The following is a 23,663-nucleotide window of genomic DNA, read 5'->3' on the forward strand; positions in this document are numbered from 1 at the left end:
GCTGAGAGCAAGGATGAGCGCAAGGAAGGGGAAGGGACCTCAGGTAAGTGTGTGCATCCATTTTTCCTTACAATGTTTAAATTTAAAAATGGCACCCAGCCCCAAATTAACAAGACACAGGTATCAACTTTTCACCGTTTTACTCATATGAGAAGAGGTAGAGGTACAAACAAACAGATGTAAAATCTAAAACCCCTCCAACGCATCATCAGGGATCTACAACCCATCCTGGACAATGATCCCACACTTTCACAGGCCTTGGGTGGCAGGCCAGTCCTCGCCCACAGACAACCTGCCAACCTGAAGCATGTTCTCACCAGTAACTGCACACCGCACCATAGTAACTCTAGCTCAGGAACCAATCCATGCAACAAACCTCGATGCCAACTCTGCCCACATATCTACACCAGCGACACCATCACAGGACCTAACCAGATCAGCCACACCATCACCGGTTCATTCACCTGCACGTCCACCAATGTAATATACGCCATCATATGCCAGCAATGCCCCTCTGCTATGTACATCGGCCAAACTGGACAGTCTCTACGGAAAAGGATAAATGGACACAAATCAGATATTAGGAATGGCAATATACAAAAACCTGTAGGAGAACACTTCAACCTCCCTGGCCACACAATCGCAGATCTTAATCATAGAATCATAGAATCTCAGGGTTGGAAGGGACCTCAGGAGGTCATCTAGTCCAACCCCCTGCTCAAAGCAGGATCAACACCAACTAAATCATCCCAGCCAGGGCTTTGTCAAGCTTGACCTTAAAAACCTCTAAGGAAGGAGATTCCACTACCTCCCTAGGTAACCCATTCCAGTTCTTCACCACCCTACTAGTGAAAAAGTTTTTCCTAATATCCAACCTAAACCTCCCCCTTTGCAACTTGAGACCATTACTCCTTGTTCTGTCATCTTCTACCACTGAGAACAGTCTAGATCCATCCTCTTTGGAACCCTCTTTCAGGTAGTTGAAAGCAGCTATCAAATCCCCCGTCATTCTTCTCTTCTGCAGACTAAACAATCCCAGTTCCCTCAGCCTCTCCTCATAAGTCATGTGCTCCAGCCCCCTAATCATTTTTGTTGCCCTCCGCTGGACTCTCTCCAATTTATCCACATCCTTCTTGTAGTGTGGGGCCCAAAACTGGACACAGTACTCCAAATGAGGCCTCACCAGTGCTGAGTAGAGGGGAATGATCACATCCCTTGATCTGCTGGAAATGCCCCTACTTATACAACCCAAAATGCCATTAGCCTTCTTGGCAACAAGGGCACACTGTTGACTCATATTCAGCTTTTCGTCCACCGTAACCCCTAGGTCCTTTTCTGCAGAACTGCTGCCCAGCCATTCGGTCCCTAGTCTGTAGCAGTGCATGGGAGTCTTCCGTCCTAAGTGCAGGACTCTGCACTTGTCCTTGTTGAACCTCATCATATTTCTTTTGGCCCAATCCTCTAATTTGTCTAGGTCCCTCTGTATCCTAGCCCTACCCTCCAGTGTATCAACCACTCCTCCCAGTTTAGTGTCATCTGCAAACTTGCTAAGGGTGCAGTCCACACCATCCTCCAGATCGTTAATGAAGATATTGAATAAAACTGGCCCCAGCACCGACCCTTGGGGCACTCCACTTGATACCGGCTGCCAACTAGACATGGAACCATTGATCACTACCCGTTGAGCCCGAACATCTAGCCAGTTTTCTATCCACCTTACCATCCATTCATCCAGCCCATACTTCTTTAACTTGCTGGCAAGAATACTGTGGGAGACTGTATCAAAAGCTTTGCTAAAGTCCAGAAAGGTGGCCACCCTGCAGCAAAAAAACTTCAGGACCAGACTTCATAGAGAAACTGCTGAGCTTCAGTTCATCTGCAAATTTGACACCATCAGCTCAGGATTAAACAAAGACTGTGAATGGCTTGCCAATTACAGAACCAGTTTCTCCTCCCTTGGTTTTCATAGCTCAACTGCTAGAACAGGGCCTCATCCTCCCTGATTGAACTAACCTCGTTATCTCTAGCTTGCTTCTTGCTTGCATATATATACACCTGCCCCTGGAAATTTCCACTACTTGCATCCGACGAAGTGGGTATTCACCCACGGAAGCTCATGCTCTAAAACGTCTGTTAGTCTATAAGGTGCCACAGGATTCTTTTCTGCTTTTACAGATGTAAAATTGGCATCTGATATTCATTCCCCTGTTGGTTTAGGCAGGTGGAGAAGGGGGGCACAGGAGTTTATGTACATAGGAGTATCCCTTGCATCTCCTGAAACATATCCATGAAAAACTTTCATGGAGATACTGTGCAATCCTCTCCGAAAGGTTTCTAGAGGTGGCTGCCTTTGGCTGGGACTGGCAACCAGTGCTGTGGTGAGGCATTCCAAAGATGAAGTGTCAATAAGCAAGTCTTCTTAAAAGTGCCTATGGGAATAAGAAAAGTGAGTTCTGACACTTATCCTTCCCTTTCCACAATGATTGTAAATCCAATGGTACATCTGTCTGTAGCTGCTGCTGTGGCAGCCTTGAGAGATGTCGCCTTCACATTTGCAGAATGCCTGATTTTGATGAGGAGGAAAAGAAGAGGACTAGAGAGGCCATGTTCAGTGAGATCCTGCAAGCCAGTACTGCATTGGTCTGCAAACAAAAGGCCTGGAGGGCCACCATGGCAGAGAGCATGGAGAAGGAAAGGGCAGACAGGAGAAAGGTCCAGGAATGCCAGCAGGAAAAGAATAGGGAGATGCACCAGCACATAATGGGTCTTCCCGGGCAGCAAACACAAATGATGCAGACCCTAGTGGACCTACAGGTAAAAAAAAAAAAAATCCCAGGAACCCTCACCCTTTGCTGACCTTGGAAAATTCCATGGTAGCAGTTCTCTATACCCCTCAACATTCCACATGGCATCATGGGCCAGGATCCTTATCCCTCGCACTCCACTCCGGGGAACAAGAAGGAAAACCATAGCTTCACATACACACCAGCAGTGGTTCTCACAGGTCAGTGTATGTAGCCACGACGGGCTACATTTGTGCACTGAAATGGACTGAAATGTTTGTTTGCTGCCTTTCCAATTTTAAATTTCTGTTCTCTGAATTTATGTTCAAAGTTTACCGGTTTCTTGCCTGACTGTTTTTGCCACTCAATGAAGTTCTATTTGAGGAGAATACAATTATCTTTATTAGTTCACAACGCATGCTGCAGAATGCATAGCAGTACTCAAAACACGCAGTACTTGTAAACAAACAGGAAGGACCACATAAAACATAGATTCAGGAAAACAGTCATTTATAAATGTACAGCAATCACTACACAATTCTTAGCAGCACCCAAAGCTCCAGGCCAGAGAACACTGCAGCACAGAACTTTACTGTTGCTGACTGTTCATGTGCTCTTTCCAAGCCTCCCTCAACAGCATAGCTCCACACTGAATCCTTTTAGTGGCCCTTGTGTCTGGCTGTTCAAAGTCAGCAGGGAGCTGCTCCAGCTCCACCTGCACCTTGAAGGCAGCTTTTCCCGCCTTTGCCTCACAGATATTATGCAGGACACAACAGGTAGCTATAACCATTTGGATCTCAGTGAGAAAAATATCCCATCTAATGAGTAAACACTACCAATGTCCCTTCAATCTATCAAAAGCACATTCAACTGTCATTCTGTACCTGTTGAATTGGTAGCTGAATAGTTCCTCGATACTGTCGAGATGGCCAGCATATAGCTTCTTGAGCCAGGAGAACAAGATCTACTCCGGCTACCCCAGAATCACACCTGGATTTCAATATCACTAATGGTAATCTGATGGTTGGGAACTTATGTCCCTGCTTGCAGCTTTCTGAACAGTCCTCTATCCTTAAAGATGCAAGAGTCTTGCACCTTCCTGGATCAGCCCACACGGATATTGGTGAAGCATCGCTGGTAATCCACTAATGCTGGCATAACCAGAGAAGGAAGAGTAGCCTTTTCTAATGATGTACTCTGTCCTAGGTGCTACAAAAGGGATGTGCGTGCATCTATTGCCCCACTGCTGTAAATCCATTCACTATGGCCTACACATTGCTGAGCCTTACACAGCAGGAGACAATTAATGGCCCTACACATTTTTATGACAATGACCCCAACTGTGGATTTTCCTACTCCAAAATTATTTTCCACTGACTTGTAGAAAACAAGCGTTGCAAGCTTCCACAGTGCAACTACCATTTGCTTCTCAGTTATCAATCCAGCTCTCATTCTGGTGTCCATGTGCTGGAGTGAGCTCAGCACACAAATCAAGAATGTGGCTTTTTGCATCTGAATGTTCTGCGGCCACTGCTCATTGTTCAAACCTGCATTACGATGCGATCCCAGTGCCTGTTTCTCTGGCCCAGACGCAGCACGCCACCATCTGAAGCTGCTCTGTGACTGTCACTAACAACCTTGAATTGTTTTTTGCCATGTCCTTCAGCAAACTGTCCTTAAAGAAATCATCATGTCCACCATTAGTGCAGCACTTCCAGCAGGTCTGCAAACACAAGAGGATCGTGTGTCCTGTATTTGCTGCGTTCATGAGAATAGTACAGAGGTCTGCGGGCTCCATACTTCTGTCAAAGATGGCGAACACTGAAAAGTGCCGCACAAGTTTGTGAGATTTAATTAAAAAAAAAAAAGGTGAGAAAGTTATGGGATATGGATGGCATTATGGGATAGAGAAAGTTGCATGCTGGGACCTTGACCCCTAGCTCCCAGAGATCCTGGAAGACTCATTTGTACTCCACAACTCACTGCAAAAAGTTCCCAAAAGGCACTGCACCAGATGACAGTGCATGGCACACTGGGATACCTACCCATGCTGTGTAGCCTTTTTCATCGACACAAGCACTCCTGGTGAACACATGCAGTGCTGACGGAGGCAGCCAAGTATGCATTCGCACGAGTGATATACAAACTCTGAAGGTTGTACCTTAACGTAACTTGTGTCAACCAAAGTTTGTAGTGTAGACATGGCCTAAGATGTCAGTAGTTCTGGAACCGGCTAACTGCTAACTGCCAACATTTTCCTGAATTGACTGAATGGTAGGAGGAATAAATGACCTTTGTTTTAGAAAAGCAAAGAATGCTTAGAATTCTCCATATATAGGTAAGCAGGCATATCTGTAAGGATTCCACGTTTCTCTGGAAGAAAGTCACAATTAAACAAAATACTATACCTTCCTCAGCTGGCTTTCATATTCCTCACGCAGTTCCCCCGGTTTGCTTAATTTGATGGGTGCTCTGAATATAAAGTCTAGAAATAAAAGAAAAAAAGGAACATACTTTATGTATGATAATTAGGACTATCCTCAAGCTGCCCTTGTTACATTGTCTTGCTCTCCCAACTTAATACACAAAAGTGTTCTGAGAGCTAAGTGTCAAGCAATAACACTTTGCTATTCTATAGTACTTCTCATGGTCTCCAAGCGCTTTACAAGAAATTAAGCATCACAACCCCCCATGGAGGTGTTATCTCCATTTTACATGGATGTAAACAAACAGTAATTAAGCAACTTGCTTGAAGTGTCACAGTGAGTCAGTGGCAGAGCCAGAAATAGAAACCAGTGTTATGCTCTACTACAGTGGTCTCCAAAGTGGGGTGTATGCACCCCGGGGTGTGTGCAAGAGGATCCTTCAGAGTGCAGCAGTTCAGGCAGCTTTTTGGGGGGGAGGGCACTTCGGGAGTTCGGGCAGGAGTCCGAGCGTTTTTTGTCAGTTTGTTTTGCTTGGGGCGGTAAAAATGGTAGAGCCGGCCCTGCAGCGTGGCAGGGGTGCGTGCTCAAAATTTTTTACTGATAGAGGTGCGCGATCAAAAAAGTTTGGAGACCACTGCTCTACTAGACCAAACTAGCAAGATCATCTACAAGTCTTTACTTACAAAGGCAGTACAATATCCTTATTCCTATATGTCTCTTGCTTCCATTTATCAGCATACCTATGAGATCTACATTCCATTCACCTACACATTTTGCAGTTTGAACTTCTCAATTAGCTGTCTTATTAGAACTATAATTAGAAAACAGAGCTTTTATTTTGTTTGCAATGCAGAGTAACTTCAGCAATCTTAAGTCTCACACACAATTTATTCAACTCTTTCCATAGTACACTAAAACAGAAATTTGTTAGTCTTTAAGGTGCCACAAGTACTCCTGTTCTTAAAACAAAACTGAATAAGTACAGGTCTGTCGCATCTTAGGGGAATTTAACATGCACGATTTCAGCTTTATGCAGTCGGCAAAAACAAAACAAAGAAAAATAACAATTTTAATACTGTTTCTGTAGTGCGGGCGATTCCGCCCGCCATTACACTCAATGTAATTTTGACTATACGTGATTTTCGCTTTACGCGCTGACTGCGGAACATAACCCCAGCATAAGATGAGACAGACCTGTAGAAACAAAACCAAGTTTATCATATTGGTGAACAGTCATTTTTAAGCTTCCGCAGCAGTAGGTTTTGTTACTCTATTAAGTTCCTAATGTCAGCTTTAAAAGTCCCCACCCACTTTGATACAGCACAAGTTACACTCTAGAGTCAGAGAAATTTTTAAGAGGAATCCAAGAGAGAAAGCAACCTGAAAAAAATGTGTTTCAATCTGAGTTCACCTACTCATTCAGGAAATACCCATGATGCAGCATTAATACAGGCAAGCTAGGCCTATTTTATACAAAATGTATGGGGTTTTTTTTGTTCTATAATTTTCTTCAACCATCCCCAACCTCCACCAAAAAAAAAAAAAAGGGGAGGGAGGATAGGGGGAAGTAAAAGGTTTTATGAAACGAAACAAAACCACAAACCATATACGTTTTTAAGCAGATTTATTCCTCAACCGTAAGAAGGCATACAGGTCTGTCTCATCTTACGCTGGGGGCTTCCACAGTCAGCTCGTAAAGTGAAAATCACACATAGTCAAAATTACATTGAGTGTAATGGCGGGTGGAATCACCCGCCCTACCGGTATAGTATTAAAATTGTTATTTTTCTCTTTTTTTTTTTTTTTTGCCAACCGCGTAAGGCTGAAATCGCGCATGTTAAATGCGTGTAAGATGCAACAGACCTGTACTTACAGTCCAAAATAAAAAGTTCACAACTGTGTAACTAACTCAAAAGAACACAACAGCAGAGTCTCCAGCCTACTAACTAGTGAGGTCCTACCGCTCTTTTGTACCTGCTTTTCAGTATCAGTATCTACATCAACTTACTTGCTTTTTACAGTCACTTGCCCATCAAAAAATTTCAGCCATGCTAAAAACACACACTCAACTGATAGAGAGCTGGCTGGAAAGTACAGGCATTTTAAAAAGTTGACAAAATTCTGAATTCAACTCTCTTGTCTTCCATGATTTTCCAACATTCTGATGCAACAAAAACACAAGACAACCTCCTTCACAAGGCTGAATTTGGGGTACAGATCTGGAACTTCAATTTTAAATGCTAGAAAGAACATAAGAACATAAGAATGGCCATACTGGGTCAGACCAAAGGTCCATCCAGCCCAGTATCCTGTCTACCGACACTGACCAGTGCCAGGTGTTCCAGAGGGAGTGAACCTAACAGGTAATGATCAAGAGATATCTCTCCTGCCATCCATCTCCATCCTCTGACAAACAGAGACACCATTCCTTACCCATCCTGGCTAACAGCCATTAATGGACTTAACCTCCATAAATTTACCTAGTTCTCTTTTAAAACCTTGTCATAGTACTAGCATTCACATCCTCCTCAGGCAAGGAGTTCCACAGGTTGACACATTTATTAGAGTTAGAATGAGAAGCAGACACCTAGTACATGCAAAAATATGAAGACTGAAAAATAAGATGAACTAGCTAGCTTTATATGGAAACATTATCAGAAGCATCTTCCAGAAGCTCCTACACTCTGCCAAACCAATTCCATCCTTCAAGTTCATAACTCCATCCATTCTCAATAGTTAATCCCTCTCCCTAGTCACGCCCCTCTCTCTTTGAGAATTTAGGGCATGTCTTCACTAGCAATGTTAGAGCGCTGCTGCAACAGTGCTTTAACATGGCTGTGTAGCTGCGGCACCAGCGCTATGAAAAAAACAACCACCCACCTCCATGTGGGGAATGGCTCCCACCGCTGGTGCACTGTCTACACTGGCACTTTACAGTGCTGAAACTTGCAGCGCTCAGGGTGTGTTTTTTCACACCCCTGAGCGAGAAAGTTGCAGCGCTGTAAAGTGTCAGTGTAGACAAGACTGTCACTCTTGGTTTCCTGGCAGACATCATAAAAACTTTGAGGGTCTCCCTGCTTCCCTTTTTATATTTTAAAGTAGTAAATGTTTTCATTCACAGTCAGAGCCTAGTGCTTTTAAATATAAATTATGTTTAGGCAAATATTTCAGTGATACGGAGGTGCAGAAATGGGGGCAGGAAGGAAGAAAGCCCTGATAAAATCTATTTCTTCTTTTATCTTCAGAAAAAGAACAGGTTTTTCACAACCTACAAAAGATTTAAGGATGTGAACATTGAGTAGGGAAAGGAATTCCTTAGAACAATCCAAGGACTATAACTAGGAGCTAAGGAGAGAAATTAAGAAAATTTAGCCTGAAAAAAAAATCAATAATTTCTTTCTGAAAGTGAGATCTAGTAAGTAGCCTGCTCTCTCAAAGAAAGTTATTTAACTAGACTGGGCAAAGCACTAGAGAATGCATTGCAGGGAAGAATCCTGCAATGCCAGAAAGAGAGACTAGATGACCTAGTAAGTCTTTTCCATCTGTATGATAGTAAAGATGGTCTTAGAGAGTGGAATTCATTCTTCAAACCCTAGCAAACACTTACACTATCCTAAGGTTTGGACAATTTACGCCATATAATTTTGTAATATCCCCATAGCCATCCCAAAACATGCAGGCAGTAGAAGATATTAACTCCCAAGAGTCAGCCCCTAGCAGCAGCAACCAGAGCAGCACTGGGACAGAGGGAGCAGGCCATCAGAGACCTAGGATGCTTTCAGAACCCTTGACAGCAAAACTGTGAAGTATACTGAAAATGCACAAAGGAGGAATAAGGGAAGGTGTAGATGCTGATTGGGAAGGAGACATACAGAAGGGTGAGGCAACAGGCAAGCATTACAATAAAATATAATAGAAAGGGAAACACTTTGAGTCAGCAGTGGAGGAGCATACTGGCCGAGAAGGATTCATATATTTCAAGGACAGATGGGACTTTGTAATAATCTCCAAAATCATCTGCCTGCTAAAAACCTGACAATAGCTAGGCAGCAAGTATGGCGAGACTGCTGCCTATATGCTGACCAATACTGTCTCATTGTTTCCTTCTGCTGCCTCATCTGTCAGTATCCACCTGTTGTCTGATTGCACACTCTTTGTGGCAGGTACTATGTCTCTTTGTTCTGTGTTTGTACAATGGCAGGCGCAGTGGGGTCCTGGTCTATATGCAGGGTTCAGAGGTGCTACTGAAATACAAATAATCTACTCCGACCTCCTGCAAAATATGAACCATAGAATTTCACTCAGTGGTTCCTGCTTCCAGCCTAATAACTTGCAGCTTAACGAGCTCATGCATTTTAGAAAGACTTCCCATCTTAATTTAAAGACTGCAAGTGCTGAAGAATTTACCACATGCCTTGGTAATCTGTTCCAATTGTTAATTAGGGAGATGGTGGTAGAAGGGATGGTTCAGAGGGGAAACAAATGTAAGTAATAAGATTAGTTGGTACCTTTATGTTTTGCTCACATCTGTGTATTAGGATTTGTCTGACTTGTGGTTTTAGATTATAAATTCTTCAGGGTAGGGACCTTGTTTTATGTGTGGGTACAGCATCTAGCATAATGGGGCCTCAATCCTCACTGGGGCATTAGGGTTCCGCCATATAATAATTTAATATTTACATTATTACCAGTGAGTTAACAAACAAGTGCCCTTAAACTGCAATGCTAGACGCAGGCCTAAACTGTATCTAAATTATTATTCATTTTTACTATGGCAAATATTAGACAGCATAATGGATAAATTAGTCTTTTGAAAAAAATCCTTAGGTATAATCTGTGCCCTCTATAATAGGCTGGTTCTGTACCAATGTTATCTCTGCATGTTATGGCCAGAAGAGAGTGAAATAAAGATTTCCCCAATTCAATTACCCCCATGCTAGGACAGGGAAGTCACAAACATCCTGCTTCTAGAAGCTCTTTCATAAGTAACATGCCATTTTATGAATGACAGCAACACACTGAATACAAACTAGCTGCCAGATTCATGAAGGCCTACTAGAACTGGGGGTAAACTTCAATTTGTAAAGAGATATTCTTCCTACCTAGAGAGGCTTTGTTTCATTTTTTAATGCAGCGGGAATAAAATAGGCTCCCACCCTACAGAAGACACACAGAGCTCTGAGCAATTCTCAAGTGTTTGTGTGGAGAGGGAAAGGAAAGGGTTTAATTCAGTGTGTGTGGAGTGGGGTGGAGGGGGCACAAAAACTATAGTCTGAGTTATAGATAACTATTTTCATTCTAATACAGTTTTGCTGCTAAGTGCTCTATCTTCAGCTGTCCCAATCTCCGCTGGTCAACAGAATGAGGCACCAAATGCTGTCTTCAGCTAGGAGTCATTGTCACTTGTACAGCAACTCCCTCCTTCTGTCAGTCTCCTACCCCTATCCCTCCCTTCATGTTGTTCTCCCACTGGGGGCAGGTCTACACTACAGCCGGGATCAATGCTCTGAATCTATCCACTGGCGGTCGATTTAGCGAGCCTAGTAAAGACCTGCCAAACTGACTGCAGATCGCTCTCTAGTCGACCCCTGTACTCTACCCCCCCCGCCCCCCCATGAGAAGAGGAAGGCAAGTCCCCTGCGGTAACTCGACCTAAGGTACGTTGACTCCAGCTACGTTATTCACGTAGCTGTAGTTGCAGAGTGTGGGTCGACTTACCGCAGTAGTGTAGACAGAGCCTGGGTCCTTATCTATCCTGGGAAATGCACTGTTTAGAGCAGTGGTTTTCAACCTTTTATCATTTGCAGACCCCCTAAAAAATTTCAAATGGAGCTGTGGACCCCTTTGGAAATCTTAGACACAGTCTGTGGACTCCCAGGGATCCACAGACGATAGGTTGAAAGCCGCTGTTCTATGGTAATGATAGCCTTTTGCAGACCCCTTAGACATAGTCTGCAGACCCCCAGGTTGAAAAGCACTGGTGTAGACAGAAGCGATACTAACAAATCAAATGTTAACTATTTGGCCTTTGTACGAACAAGACCATTCATATTTAAAACACATTAACTGGACAGAGGAGTTGAGGTAAAATATTTTCAAGCTACCTATTTTTCTAGTCTACACAAGGACACTAAGGGCAGAACTGTGTTTAACATCATGCTTATTAACACACTTTCTAACAGGATGCACTTGCCCAGCATAGACAAGATCTGTGTTTCTGCCTCTCATTTGTCTCCCTTCTTACACAGGGTCATATGTTTCTTTGCTGCCATCCCCACGGCCACCATCAGTGCTTTCACAAAATCAGAAGCACAGTGAAACTGACATGAGCCTCATACAGTTCACAGTGCAGAGGGCTTTTTGTCTGGATTTCTTCTGCTGGCAGTTAGCCTTGGGTTATGCACTCCCATTCCCTCCCTTGACTGTTAAGGAATTTATCTTCTTTGTACAATGGTAAAAGTTCTATTTTATTTTAGTATATGTCCAAAATTAAGTTTTGTTAAAAGGGAGTCTACAAAACTTAGTTTTAGTTTCAATAACAGAACATTACCTCACCAGCATGAACCTCCTGGATACTATTATCAGATTCAACAATGGAACCGTACAGACTATATGCAAGAAACCCATGGGTCACCACACTTACCTTCACAGACACAGGCCTACAGTACATAATTATTTCAGTACAACTATGTCGCTCAAGGGTATGAAAAATCCATACCCCACAGTGATGTAGTTATACCGACCTAAGCCCAGTGTAGACAGCGCTATCTTGGTGGGAGAAGCTCTCCTGCTGACATAGCTACTGCCTCTTGCAGAGGTGGATTAATTACGCTGACAGGAGAGCTCTCTTCCACCGGCATAGAGCGCCTTCCCTAAAGTGCCACAGCTGCCCAGCTGCATCAGTGCCACTGCGTCAATGCAGTGAAGAAATCAGTTATCTACAGCCAGGCACTCGGATACCACAGGATACGTTTCAAGAAGAAAGGCTGGTATACACACCTTAACACACTTAAAACTGACTTCATCAAACAAGGACACTCCACCAGAGAAATAGATTGCATCATGGAATCGGGTACCCAAATACCCAGAGAGAACCTGCTTCAATATGGGGGGGGGGGAGAAATCAAAACAAAACCGTCTGACTGCACACCCCTAATTGTCACATACCACTCCACACTGGAATCCATACAAGGTATCATCAGTGAGGACCCCATCCTGAAAGAAATTTCCTGAACCCCCTCTTCTGGCCTAAAAACATCCCAATCTCATCATCAGAAGCAAGCTCCCCACAGAACAGGACCCACCAGTTCAAAGTAGCACTAGGCCCTGCTACAACAACTGATGCCAAACCTGCAGCTAAAATTCCACTGCTACAATGATCAATATCCTCCCAACACACCTTTCAAAATCCATGGTCCTACTCATGCCTATCACAACATATGGTATACCTCATCCAGTGCACTAAATGCCCCAACAACATGCCTGAAACCAGTCCATCACTATGCTCTCAAATGAACTCACACAGAAAAATGATAGGAGACAGGAGCACAATATCAGCCATGGGTGAATATTTTTCACAGAACGACTGCTCCATGTCTGACCTCTTGGTCCTCATCCTCAGGGGAGTATCATCTCTTTCTTCTGTGTTTTGTGTGGGACTCAAACTGGTAGACATACGGTAAGGTGGCCTCAGACCACATCTACTCCTACCTTGCCTGTAGGACCTGATCCTACTTTGTGAATCCTGCAGAGGCTTAGGCTTGAGTTCAGTACTGAGGTGGCTGTGTACATTCCCAGCAGCAGAAATTTAGGCACCATGAGAATTTAGTCACCTACTAGGTTAGGCAGCAGCTGAGCAGGGGTTATGAAGATCTGAATTTTGGATGTAGGCATCTAAAGTGTCAGTTGGGCACTTAAGTTTCCCTCGTGAATCCCACCCCAAAGTCCTGTCTACATTATTTTAACTGTAGCAGAGGAACATCACTGTTTTAACACTTCCCCTACATGGAGTCTCCTAACATTTTTAAAGCTAAGCCCAGTTCCCTTTCAACACTGCTATTTGTTAAAGGCAGAGACTTAAGAGCAGTCTACAGGTTCATCCACGCCTTTAACTCCTGCAATGAAGACAAACCTTATGTTAATGTTTGAGCATGAGAAAGTGAAACTAGCTAGTCTGTAATCTGTTTACACTGTCCAGTCTCCAGAGTCTAAACATCAGCATTAATGGTGCATTGCTAATGAAAAAGCATCAGTGGTGAAGAGTTAATTTTTCAAATGATCAAGTGTTATAGGTAGAACTTTTAGAAGAAAGTTGTTTGTAGTGAGTGTTCCCTCAACTATGTTGCTGTCTGCTTTACAGATGGACAAGGAATTAGCTAAAGGAAGTGATGAATTTAGTACTAGTAAACATTTTGCCAAGAAGAGACTCCCTTTGGCACTAAACTTTTCTCTTTTCCTAACACCATACAGATAAACTGACCTTACTTTATCAGCTGACTAACCTGATGCCAAAGAAAATACCTCAGTAATCATTTACTTCTGGACTATATATTTTGCCAGCTACAAAATAATTCCCAATCTGCCATCTCAGTCTATAGGAAAATTTTCAATTCCTGCACCCAAAATTGTGGTAATGAGTTTTAAAGACTTTGCACTATTACTTAATCTGAAGCTAAGCATATACAGAAAAGAGGAATAATACATTATCCACCACCCCAAGATCCCAGTCTGCCCTTCATTGACTTTTCTAAAATAAATTCATGTTGTCACTATTTGTTGACTAAAATAGCCAAAAGATATTTTAATACAGTAATTTTATTTCCTTTCATTCTTCTCCCCTAAAAACAGACCTATTACAACTCACTACAAAGAAACTTGTTAAAATCTCAACATTGTAATAATGTTGGTTTAAGGCGACTGCCATGTACTCACAAGCTTAATTCCAAAGTATTTTGTCTTGAGATATCACTTATGAATATCTCACACAATAACCCTGCATTCACTTCAATGGTAAGAACCACTGGTTTCCGTCTACTGCCTGCTTACATTCATAAAATAATCTAAGTCGGATGCTTAAGGACTTTCCATCTAGATTTTTTGCTCTGGTTCTCCTCAACGCACACCCCAGTCAATCAGCATTTAGGGTGATGGGTAACCAAAGGACAGCATGAAGGCAAATGCAGCTCAAACACTATAAATGCTGCCCATAGTCAACGCCAACTTTTTTATTTAAAAGAACCTCATAACTCGGTTAAAAAAAAGAACTAGATAAATTAATGGAGGACAGACCCATCACAGGCTATTAGCCAAGACTGACAGGAACACCACCTCATGCCTCGGGTATCCCTAAACTCCCAACTGCCAGAAGGTGGGCCTGGACCACAGGGAATGGATCACCCAAAACTATACTGTTCTGTTCCTTCCCTCTGAAGCATCTGGCACTGGCCACTGTCAGAGATAGGATACTGGGCTGGATGGACCATTGGTATGGACCCAGTATGGCTGTTCTTGTCAACTGGTGTCCAGTCAATTTCAAAGAGTTATTTTAAAGTAATTCTAGGTACTGCCCTTGACCCAGAGCCCCATCTGTCAATGTTTGTGGTATTCAAATCACACTGTGTTAGCGATTCATGCTTTTCTCTTCCATGTTGGTATGACACACACAAATAAAATGGGAAACTGATACCTATTTAGAGGACACAGTACAACTGATTAACAATATCATGTAGTTAAATGTAGAAATGAGAGAAGTGTCAATGACACCTTTCCCTCTACTCTTTCAATTCACCATTTTAAGAAGTTATTCTAACATGAGCAGGTCAGCTCAAGAAAAACTGAGGGTCTGTTTGTTTTTTTTAATTGATCTTGTCTCTTGACTACAGTTGCAAGGCCAACCCAGATGGTCTGAGAAGCTACCAGCTTCAAGATGAGATGCAAGAAGTTGTATGTTAAAGAAAGAGGGTTTGCAATCTGTTCTAGTTTACTAAAAGGTTGCGTGGCCTTCAGCCTAATGGTTAATTACTGATGTGACAGGATATGTAACCCTGGATAACATATCCTCCCTCTATGTAGACCTACCATTTTTGAAAATCAGTCCCATTGGACAATGGCATAACTTATGCTGAGAAGCAGTAACAAGGAGGCAAGCTAACACCATGAAAACATAATCACAATACATTATGAAAACAAGGTCTTAATCCACCCCAATTAGAAAGATGGGGGCAAGAGAGCTCACATGTCGCTGACTCAATGTTTCAGGCTCTCTGTAGACTGAGGCAGATAGCCTTTTATGGATTATTTATTTGGAAAGTTCACTATGCAGCTATGAAGGCTAGAAATAACTTTAAAAGGGTGTGAAGAATCTGCACAATCTGAGCATCTCTCTATACTGAGCCCAAAACTCAATCACTCCAGCCCCTCTCCTGCACCCGCATTCAGCAGAATACCAGAGAGAAAGAACCCAGTGCCCCCCATGAGCGGAGTGCCAACACACTAATGAGCTGCGCCCCAGCAGACTTAGTGCATGTAATCCCCTCATCCCTCACTGTGTGACGGTGGTGAGAATAGCCTCTTCCCAGCCCAGAGTCCCGCCCCCAGAACTGAGACCTAGTATACTCAATACATGTAAGCCCCATATCCCACTGTGTCACTGATCGGGGTGGGGGTGGGGGGAAGAGACACACCCTCCACAGCCCAGCACCCTGCCCTGGCTGAGCCCCATGCACTCAGTGCATTTAACCCCTGCACCCCAAGGTGTCACTGATCCCAGGGGGCCACTCCACAGCCCTGCGCACTCAGTGCATGTAACCCCTGCACCACACTATGTCACTGATCCCGGGGGAGGGAAAGGGGCCCCTCCACAGCCCAGCATCCCACCCCCTGGCTGAGCCCCACCCACTCAGTGCATGTAACCCCTGCACCGTGTCACTGATCCCAGGGGACACACACATCCTCCACCGCCCAGCCCAGCCCCCTGCCCCTGCCTGAGCCCCATGCACTCAGTGCATGTAACCCCTGCACCACACTGTGTCACTGATCCCCGGGGGAAGGGGGACCCCTCCACAGCCCAGCACCCCGCCCCCGGGCCGAGCCCCGTGCACTCAGTGCATATAACCCCTGCACCCCGATGTGTCACTGATCCCAGGGGGAGGGGGGCCCCCACAGCCCAGCACCGAGCCCCACGCACTCGGTGCATGTAACCCCTGCACCCCAATGTGTCACTGATCCCGGGACCCCCCCTCAGCCCAGTGCCCTCGGTTCATGTAACCCTTGCATCCCGATGTGTCACTGATCCCAGGGAGAAGGGGGGGCCCACAGCCCAGAGCCAAGCCCCGCGCATTCAGTGCATGTAACCCCTGCACCACAATGTGTCACTGATCCTGGGGGGGAGGGGGTCCCCCCAAAGCCCAGGGCCCCGCCTCCACCCGAGCCCCACGCACTCAGTGCATGTAACCCTTGCACCCCAATGTGTCACTGATCCCGGGGGTGAGGGGGTCCCCCCACAGCCCAGCGCCCCGCCCCCGGCCATGCCCCACGCACTCAGTGCATGTAACCCCTGAACCCCGATGTGTCAGTGATCCCGGGGGGAGGGGGGCCCCCACAGCGCTGAGCCCCACCCCCGGCCGAGCCCCGCGCACTCGGTGCATGTAACCCCTGAACCCCGATGTGTCACTGATCCCGGGGGGAGGGGCCCCCGGCTGAGCCCCGTGCACTCGGTGCATGTAACCCCTGAACCCCGATGTGTCACTGATCCCGGGGGGAGGGGCCCCCGGCTGAGCCCCGTGCACTCGGTGCATGTAACCCCTGCACCCCCATGTGTCACTGATCCCGGGGGGGAGGGGCCCCCCACAGCCCAGGGCCCCGCCCCCGGCCGAGCCCCGCGCACTCAGTGCATGTAACCCCTGCACCCCGATGTGTCACTGATCCCGGGGGGAGGGGGCCCCCACAGCCCAGGGCCCCGCCCCCGGCCGAGCCCCGCGCACTCAGTGCATGTAATCCCTGCACCCCGATGTGTCACTGATCCCGGGGGGAGGGGGGCCCCCCACAGCGCTGAGCCCCGCCCCTGGCCGAGCCCCGCGCACTCAGTGCATGTAACCCCTGCACCCCGATGTGTCACTGATCCCGGGGGGAGGGGGGCCCCCCACAGCGCTGAGCCCCGCCCCTGGCCGAGCCCCGCGCACTCAGTGCATGTAACTCCCTCCCCCGACGGCGCAGCTCGGGCGAGGCTCCGGAGGCGGCCGCACCTTCGTCCGGCGCTCGCTGCTCCCCGCCTCCTCCCGCGGCGGCGGCCCCGTTCTGCTGCCGGCGGGCCCAGGTGGAGAGGCGGCTGCGGCAGAGCGGGCAGCAGAGGCCCGGGCCCTGCAGGCAGCGCTGGAAGCAGGAGCGGCAGAGCGAGTGGCGGCAGGGCGGCGTCACCGCCTCCACCAGCGCCTCCCGGCACAGCGGGCATTCGGCCCCCGCCTCCTCCTCGGCCTGCGCCCGCCGCCGCCGGCCCCGCCGCACCGGAGCCGCGGCCCGGCCGCCAGGGCCCGCCGCCGCCATCTTCTCACCCTTGGAAGGGACGGAGCGTTAGGCCGCAGCGCCGCCCACCTCATCCATATTCAGCAGGGCGGGGCGGGTAATATTCATGAGCCCGCGCGGCGCTGTGGCTTGTCCCCGCCCCCTCGAGAGTATTCACCGGCCGCTGCCGCGGTGCGCGGCCCGTCGCGTGCAGGCTCCGGACGTTCCAGTGCGCTCCCTGGGAGCGGGGGGGGCAGCCGGAGCCCCTTCCCCCCCTCCCCCGCCCGGGCCAGCAACCCTCCCCCACCACCCCTCCGCCCGAGCCAGCGTGCCCTCCCCCTGCACCTCCACCCCCCCTCGCCTGGGCTAGCAACCCTCCCCCAGCACCTCTCCGCCTGAGCCAGCATGACCATCCCCTGCACCCCCACCGCCCCTCGCCTGGGCCAGCAACCCTCCCCCAGCACCCCTCCGCCCGAGCCAGCATGCCCTCCCCCTGCACCCCCACCGCCCCCTCCCCTCCCCCACCTGCACCAGCCTGCCCTCCCCCAACACCCTCACCCCCCTCCCCTGCCCGGGCCAGCCTGCTCACCCCCTGCACCTCCTCCCCCAGCACCCCCAACTCCCTCGCTTCCCCCGCCTGGGCCAGCCTGCCGTTGCCCAGCACCCCACTACCCCCGGCCTCTCCCACCTGGGCCAGGAAAACCCCAGCTCACTCTGCTCTCCCCCCAGCACCCCACTACCCTGGCCTCCCCCACCTGGGCCGGGGATACCACAGCCTGTTCTGCCCCCAAGCACACCACTGCCCCCTGACACTCCCCCACACACACCTGGGCCAGGGTTGCCCTAGCCTTCCCTGCCCTGACCTCTCCCATCTGGCCCAGTGATACCCCAGCCTGTCCTGCCCCCCAGCATCCTACTGGTCCCCTGTCTTCTCCCTCCCAGGCCAGGGTTATCCTAGCTTGTCCTATCCCCCAGCACCCCCCTGCTCTCCCGACCTCTCCAATCTGGACCAGCATTACACCAGCCTGCCCTGCGCGCACACACCCTCCTAGACCTCTCCCACCTGGACCAGGGTTACACCAGTCTTCCCTACCCACTGCCCCCCTCGTGCTCTCCCAAACCCCTGCCCATGTCAAAGGCTTCTCCCCATTCCCCCTCAGGGTCTGTGCCCCAGCCCAGAGCACAGGTGTAGGGGAAGCAGGAGCCCAGTTCCCCAGAAGTAAGGGGTTGGGGGAGAGCGGGAGCAAGGGGATTAGGGAAGTGTGTAGGGGACAGCCTGGGGAGAGAGCCCAGAGAGGGGCTGGGGTGAGGAAGCCATGCCTAGGAGAGTTGTTGTGATGAGCTTGGGGAGAAATGCAGGAAGCTTTCACCAATCCCACCTCACTCCCCCTGAGCGGCTCACTTCTCATCTGCTCTCAGCCCCCACTCTTCCCCATCTCACCTCTCAGCCACTTTTCACCTCTGCTGGCTGGGCCCCAGAAGGGGAGCAGAGGGGCTGCCAAAACCCAGCATGACAGTGCTCCCTGCGAAGGGGAAACTGAGAACAATCCCTGTTGCAGGTGCAACAGGTCTGCTCAGTGCCTAACACTGCACATCACATCGGGCAACACTGTCTCTTCCGCTCCTGCCCCCTCCATGCCCACAAGCTCAGGCCTTCACTTCAATACACCCCATGAGCCAGCCCAGCCCTCATTGCCACCTCTGGGCCTTGCTCCCATCTGCCCAAGACCAATAGCAAACAATTTTATCCACCACCAGTTGATGCTTAAGACACTAAACCAAAGGCTGAGCCACCACAGGACAGATCACTAGGATGGACAGATGAAAAAGAAGCTAGACTTACAAATCCCTGCCCAGAACTGGCAGGTTACCAGACTGTCACACTACAAGGCTAAGGCTTGCTCTCAAATACAGACTCAGAGACCATAAACAAGAGGCAGAGATGGAGTGAGAAACCACCAAATAAATCCAGAGAGGTGACCTGGGCAGCCATGGGGTGAAAGGAGCAATTGAAAGACACTTTCTACTCGTGTATCCAGAATAGGAGGGAGCATGAACGAAATTACCTCACAGTAGCCGAAATGTAAAGGGACTTTCCATTAGTAAGTGATGAGAAAAAGCATGAACGAATAAAACTAGGGATGCAGAGAGACAACATCACCACACTAGGTCTGGAATGGACAGCAACGAAATCACAGATTGAGAGTAACAATCCTCCTCCCTTTGCAGATACCACAGTGAGCAGACAGTAAAAGCTCTATTGTTCTCAGCTAACCAGCTGCTTTAAATTCCTATGGCTCTTTAGGGTCCTTAAGAGCCTATTCTTGCTCTCATCTGCCATAGAACTCAAACTGCTCCCATCTATGCCATACAGCTCAGGCCTCTCTTACAGCACCGCTCCCCCACTCCCCAGCATTAACCCACCACTAAACTTGAGCTACCCCCAAACCCATTCTTCACCCCATCACTCTAACCCCCCTCGAAAAAAGCTCATGTTTCCGTCTCTTCAAAAAGATGGCAGATACTTTGTTATTAACACGACTCTTCTCTATTTGCCAAGGCTATTGTGCTTATTTACAATGGCTCTTTCTAGGATCCCAGCCAGATGCTTCTTTTAAAGTCTTTAAACAGCAACAATTAAATACAATTCTGATCAAACAGAAACAGGCTAAGTCAGAGGTTTTCAAACTGTGGTCCCTGAACTCCATTCAGGTGGTCCCCGGATAGTTCCCTCTAAGGTGCGTGCCTGGGCGGCTGCACATGAGAGAATAAAGGGTCACCCACCTAATTAGTGGAGCTGCACAGGCGTGGCTCCACTGATTAGTTGCCTGGACCCTGGAGAAGATGCACATGTAAGGTGAGGTGGTTGCTTTGGGGGGAATAGGGGGTAGGTGAAAAGAGTGGGTGAGGGGAATTTGGGATGTGCAGTTCTGCAGTGGCCAGAGAAGGAGGTGACTTTCCCCAGCTTCAGGGCTGTGGCTGTGGGGGAGAGAATGCCCTCCTTCCAAGCCTCAGTGCTGTGCTGGGTGACAGACCCCACTCCTTCCCAGCCCTAACTCAGGGGCTGTCGGGGGGCAGGAGAGGTGGAGAGACCCCTCTCCTTCCCAGCCCCAGCTCTTGGGCTGCTACAGCAGGGGAGAGACCCCCTCTCCTCCCCAGCCCCAGCTCAGGGGCTGCTGCAGAGGGGGAGAGAGGGCACATCCATTGCATTAGAAAGGTAAGACTACTGGTATTAAAATATGAGTTGTGGGCTTTTATTTGTAGAACCAAAAAAAATGTTAATTATTGAGGGTTTTTTATATAGCGCTTTTATCCAAAGCGCTTTACAATAGTTAGCTAACAGTACAAACAACATTTGGAAAGATCATTAAGGGGTTTGCCGAGACCCTCAGCAATGTTCAAGTGGGCCATGAAAAAAAAGTTTGAGGACCACTGGGCTAACCCATAGAGAACCCATTCTCCCAACCATCTATGTTCTCACTCCAAGCTCTCTGGCTTGTGCCTGTAAACTAAGGGGAGCTCCATAGGTAAGATTAGCAGGTTACAAACTTCCTGCTGGATTAACTGGGCAGGCAACAGGGGCCAAATGGCAATCAACCCCTGTGATTTAACCCTTGCTGGAGCTGGATACACCCCTGCAGTAGATAGAGGGGTAGTGAGTTTTCTTTCCAGGGATCACTATATGCGTCCAACACTGCCAAAGAGTTAGGAAGAGTGCTCCAAACCTCAATCTCACAGCATCACAATAACCCACTGCAGAGCTTGGGCTTCTCAAATCTCCACTCTCGTGTCCCATGAAGTTCAAGCATCTGCAAAATAAAATCTTTTGCCACTGATTTCACCCAGGGATTCCCAACCTATATCCATCCACAGCCCCAAAATGTTCTCCTCAGTGAGGGCGCAAGATGGCGGAGAATGAGGCTCTAAGACTAACTAATTTAGAGTCTAAGATCAGGGGGTGGGGGTAGGGATCTTGTCATTTAAAGAATCTGTAAAGCAGCAGGCATAGTTACACTGCTGTTTAAATCTCCAATCTTGCAAGTGACTGTGGGGGTGCAAAGCTATGTGCCTCTTGAGATCGGTGTTGAGTATTAGATGTTTAGTTGTACTGTATTAATAATAATACAACAGAAATAATTAACAATGTTCTTCAGATGTATAATATTAATAATCCTTGAGTGAATAAGGCAAGCAAGATTTGGCCTCTACAGCAGAGTAAAAAGAAAACGGCAGATGGGCCTTCGTTGCTTAAACAAACAACAATTAATAAGGGTGGGGGTAGCTTTTAAATATTTTAATCATGGAAGGTGCGAAATTAAGGGGGGGCTTATGGGGATGAGGAATGCAAAATGCTTCTCAAATAATTTTCAGTGGGAGTTGCAAAATAATGGCTGATGAGCAGTGAGTGTTTGTGCAAAGACCCCTTCTGCTAGCAGAACTCTGCCTGTGCTGCACGTGCCAGCCTGCTGGGTAGGGAGATGAGCACAGCCAATAGCTTTGAAAGTAAACAACTCAGGCTCAGGCAGCTGGGAGTGGGCGTGTGCAGTAGGCATTGGCTGCTGTGAGAATCAGAGCACGTGTGCATGCCCTACACAAGCCCCTGCAATTGAGTGTTGCCACTGCTTTCAGCGGCCGGAGAGCAGATCTTTGTGGACATTGCAGTAGACACTTTTCCTCACTGTGCAGGATTTGAAGAGGTGTTTAAAATCAGCTCCAGGGAAAGGGTGGGTGGTTTTGAATGAGAGGTTAGAGGAGACAGTCTGTGAAATCCAGATTCACATGCCTTTCCCAGAAATCCGGGACATATAGGCCTTGTCTAATCTCTCGGGACTAGTAGCTTGGAGAAAAGAAGCTAGACAATGGACTAGCACTGTGTAGCTTCAGATCCATGTGGCATAAAACACAAGCAAGGTACAAGGGGACCCTGGCCAGCCATCCAACTGGCTAATGATTTATGGCAGTGGGTCTCAAACTTTTGTACTGGTGACCCCTTTCACACAGCAAGCCTCTGAGGGCGACTCCCCTTATAAATTAAAAACACTTTTTGATATATTTAACACCATTATAAATGCTGGTTGAGAAGTGGGATTTGGGGTAGAAGCTGACAGATCACAACCCCCCATGTAAGAACCTTGCACCCTCCTGATCCCCAGTTTGAGAACCCCTGATTATGGGGACCCTGAGGTATTGGATGGGGAGGAATCAGCCTGTGAATTGTCTCCCCATCTGGCCTGTTACTGGCAGGGCTGGGAGGATCAGAATGCTTCCTTCTCTCTGGTCCCATTGGTGAGTGATACAAGGTCAGCTTGTGAGTAACAATCTGCATTGGATACAGGGTACCCAAAAGAGCAGGCCTGGCCTAATATCCCTGAAACTGGGACTGCAGGGGGAGGCAAGCAGCTTGCAACCTGATGTCTCTGCCTCCCACGCTCTGCAAAAGGAACTTGTGGTTGGATCACTTGGGGGTGGGCTGTATATGACAACTCAGAGCCTGATTTCCCGCCCTCCCCCTGCAAGGACCAGCTGGGGAGGCAAATCTCTCCTGGCACCTTGGAACTCTAGTTTGCATTTTTAAGGCTCAGTGCATGGAAGCCGTGTGGCTGGCTTTGCCATGCAGTCAGAACAGCAAGTTGCCTGGGATGAGAAGATGTTAGGGCCAGATTTGGAAAGGTATTTAGGAACCCAAACATGCAGGTAGGTGCCAAGTGAGATTTTCAAAAGCACCTAAGTGCCCGACTTCCATTGATTGCACGCGTAGGCCCTTTAAAGCTCTGGCTCTTAGTGGCTAGTGAGGGGCATTCGTTTGCCAGTCTGCCTAACTGCAAAAATACCCCTGAGGTGCCCTGGCAGGGTAGCTTTAGTTGTAGAAAGAGAACAATTCCCAACCCAATCCCTGGGTTGGCCCTGGATATTTTGGTGCTCTAAGCACAGTAGGGTGCCCTTAAAGGGGCAGAGC

At 47.9% G+C, this 23,663-nt stretch overlaps 1 protein-coding gene across 1 annotated transcript in view; it reads right to left on the bottom strand.

Moving 5' to 3' along the window:
- RNF169 (ring finger protein 169) overlaps nucleotides 1-17,760 on the bottom strand; it is a 41,738-nt gene extending 23,978 nt beyond the window's left edge. Inside the window, exons 1-2 of the mRNA XM_045022517.1 lie at nucleotides 17,452-17,760; nucleotides 5,192-5,268 (exon numbers count right to left, since the gene is read on the bottom strand). Of these exons, the coding sequence (XP_044878452.1) occupies nucleotides 5,192-5,268; nucleotides 17,452-17,749 (375 nt within the window). The 5' untranslated portion in view covers nucleotides 17,750-17,760. The remainder of the gene's footprint in view (nucleotides 1-5,191; nucleotides 5,269-17,451) is intronic.
- Nucleotides 17,761-23,663: the final 5,903 nt, after the last annotated feature.

Source organism: Mauremys mutica, chromosome 1 (genome assembly GCF_020497125.1).
Source record: "Mauremys mutica isolate MM-2020 ecotype Southern chromosome 1, ASM2049712v1, whole genome shotgun sequence".
Lineage (NCBI taxonomy): Eukaryota > Metazoa > Chordata > Testudines > Geoemydidae > Mauremys > Mauremys mutica.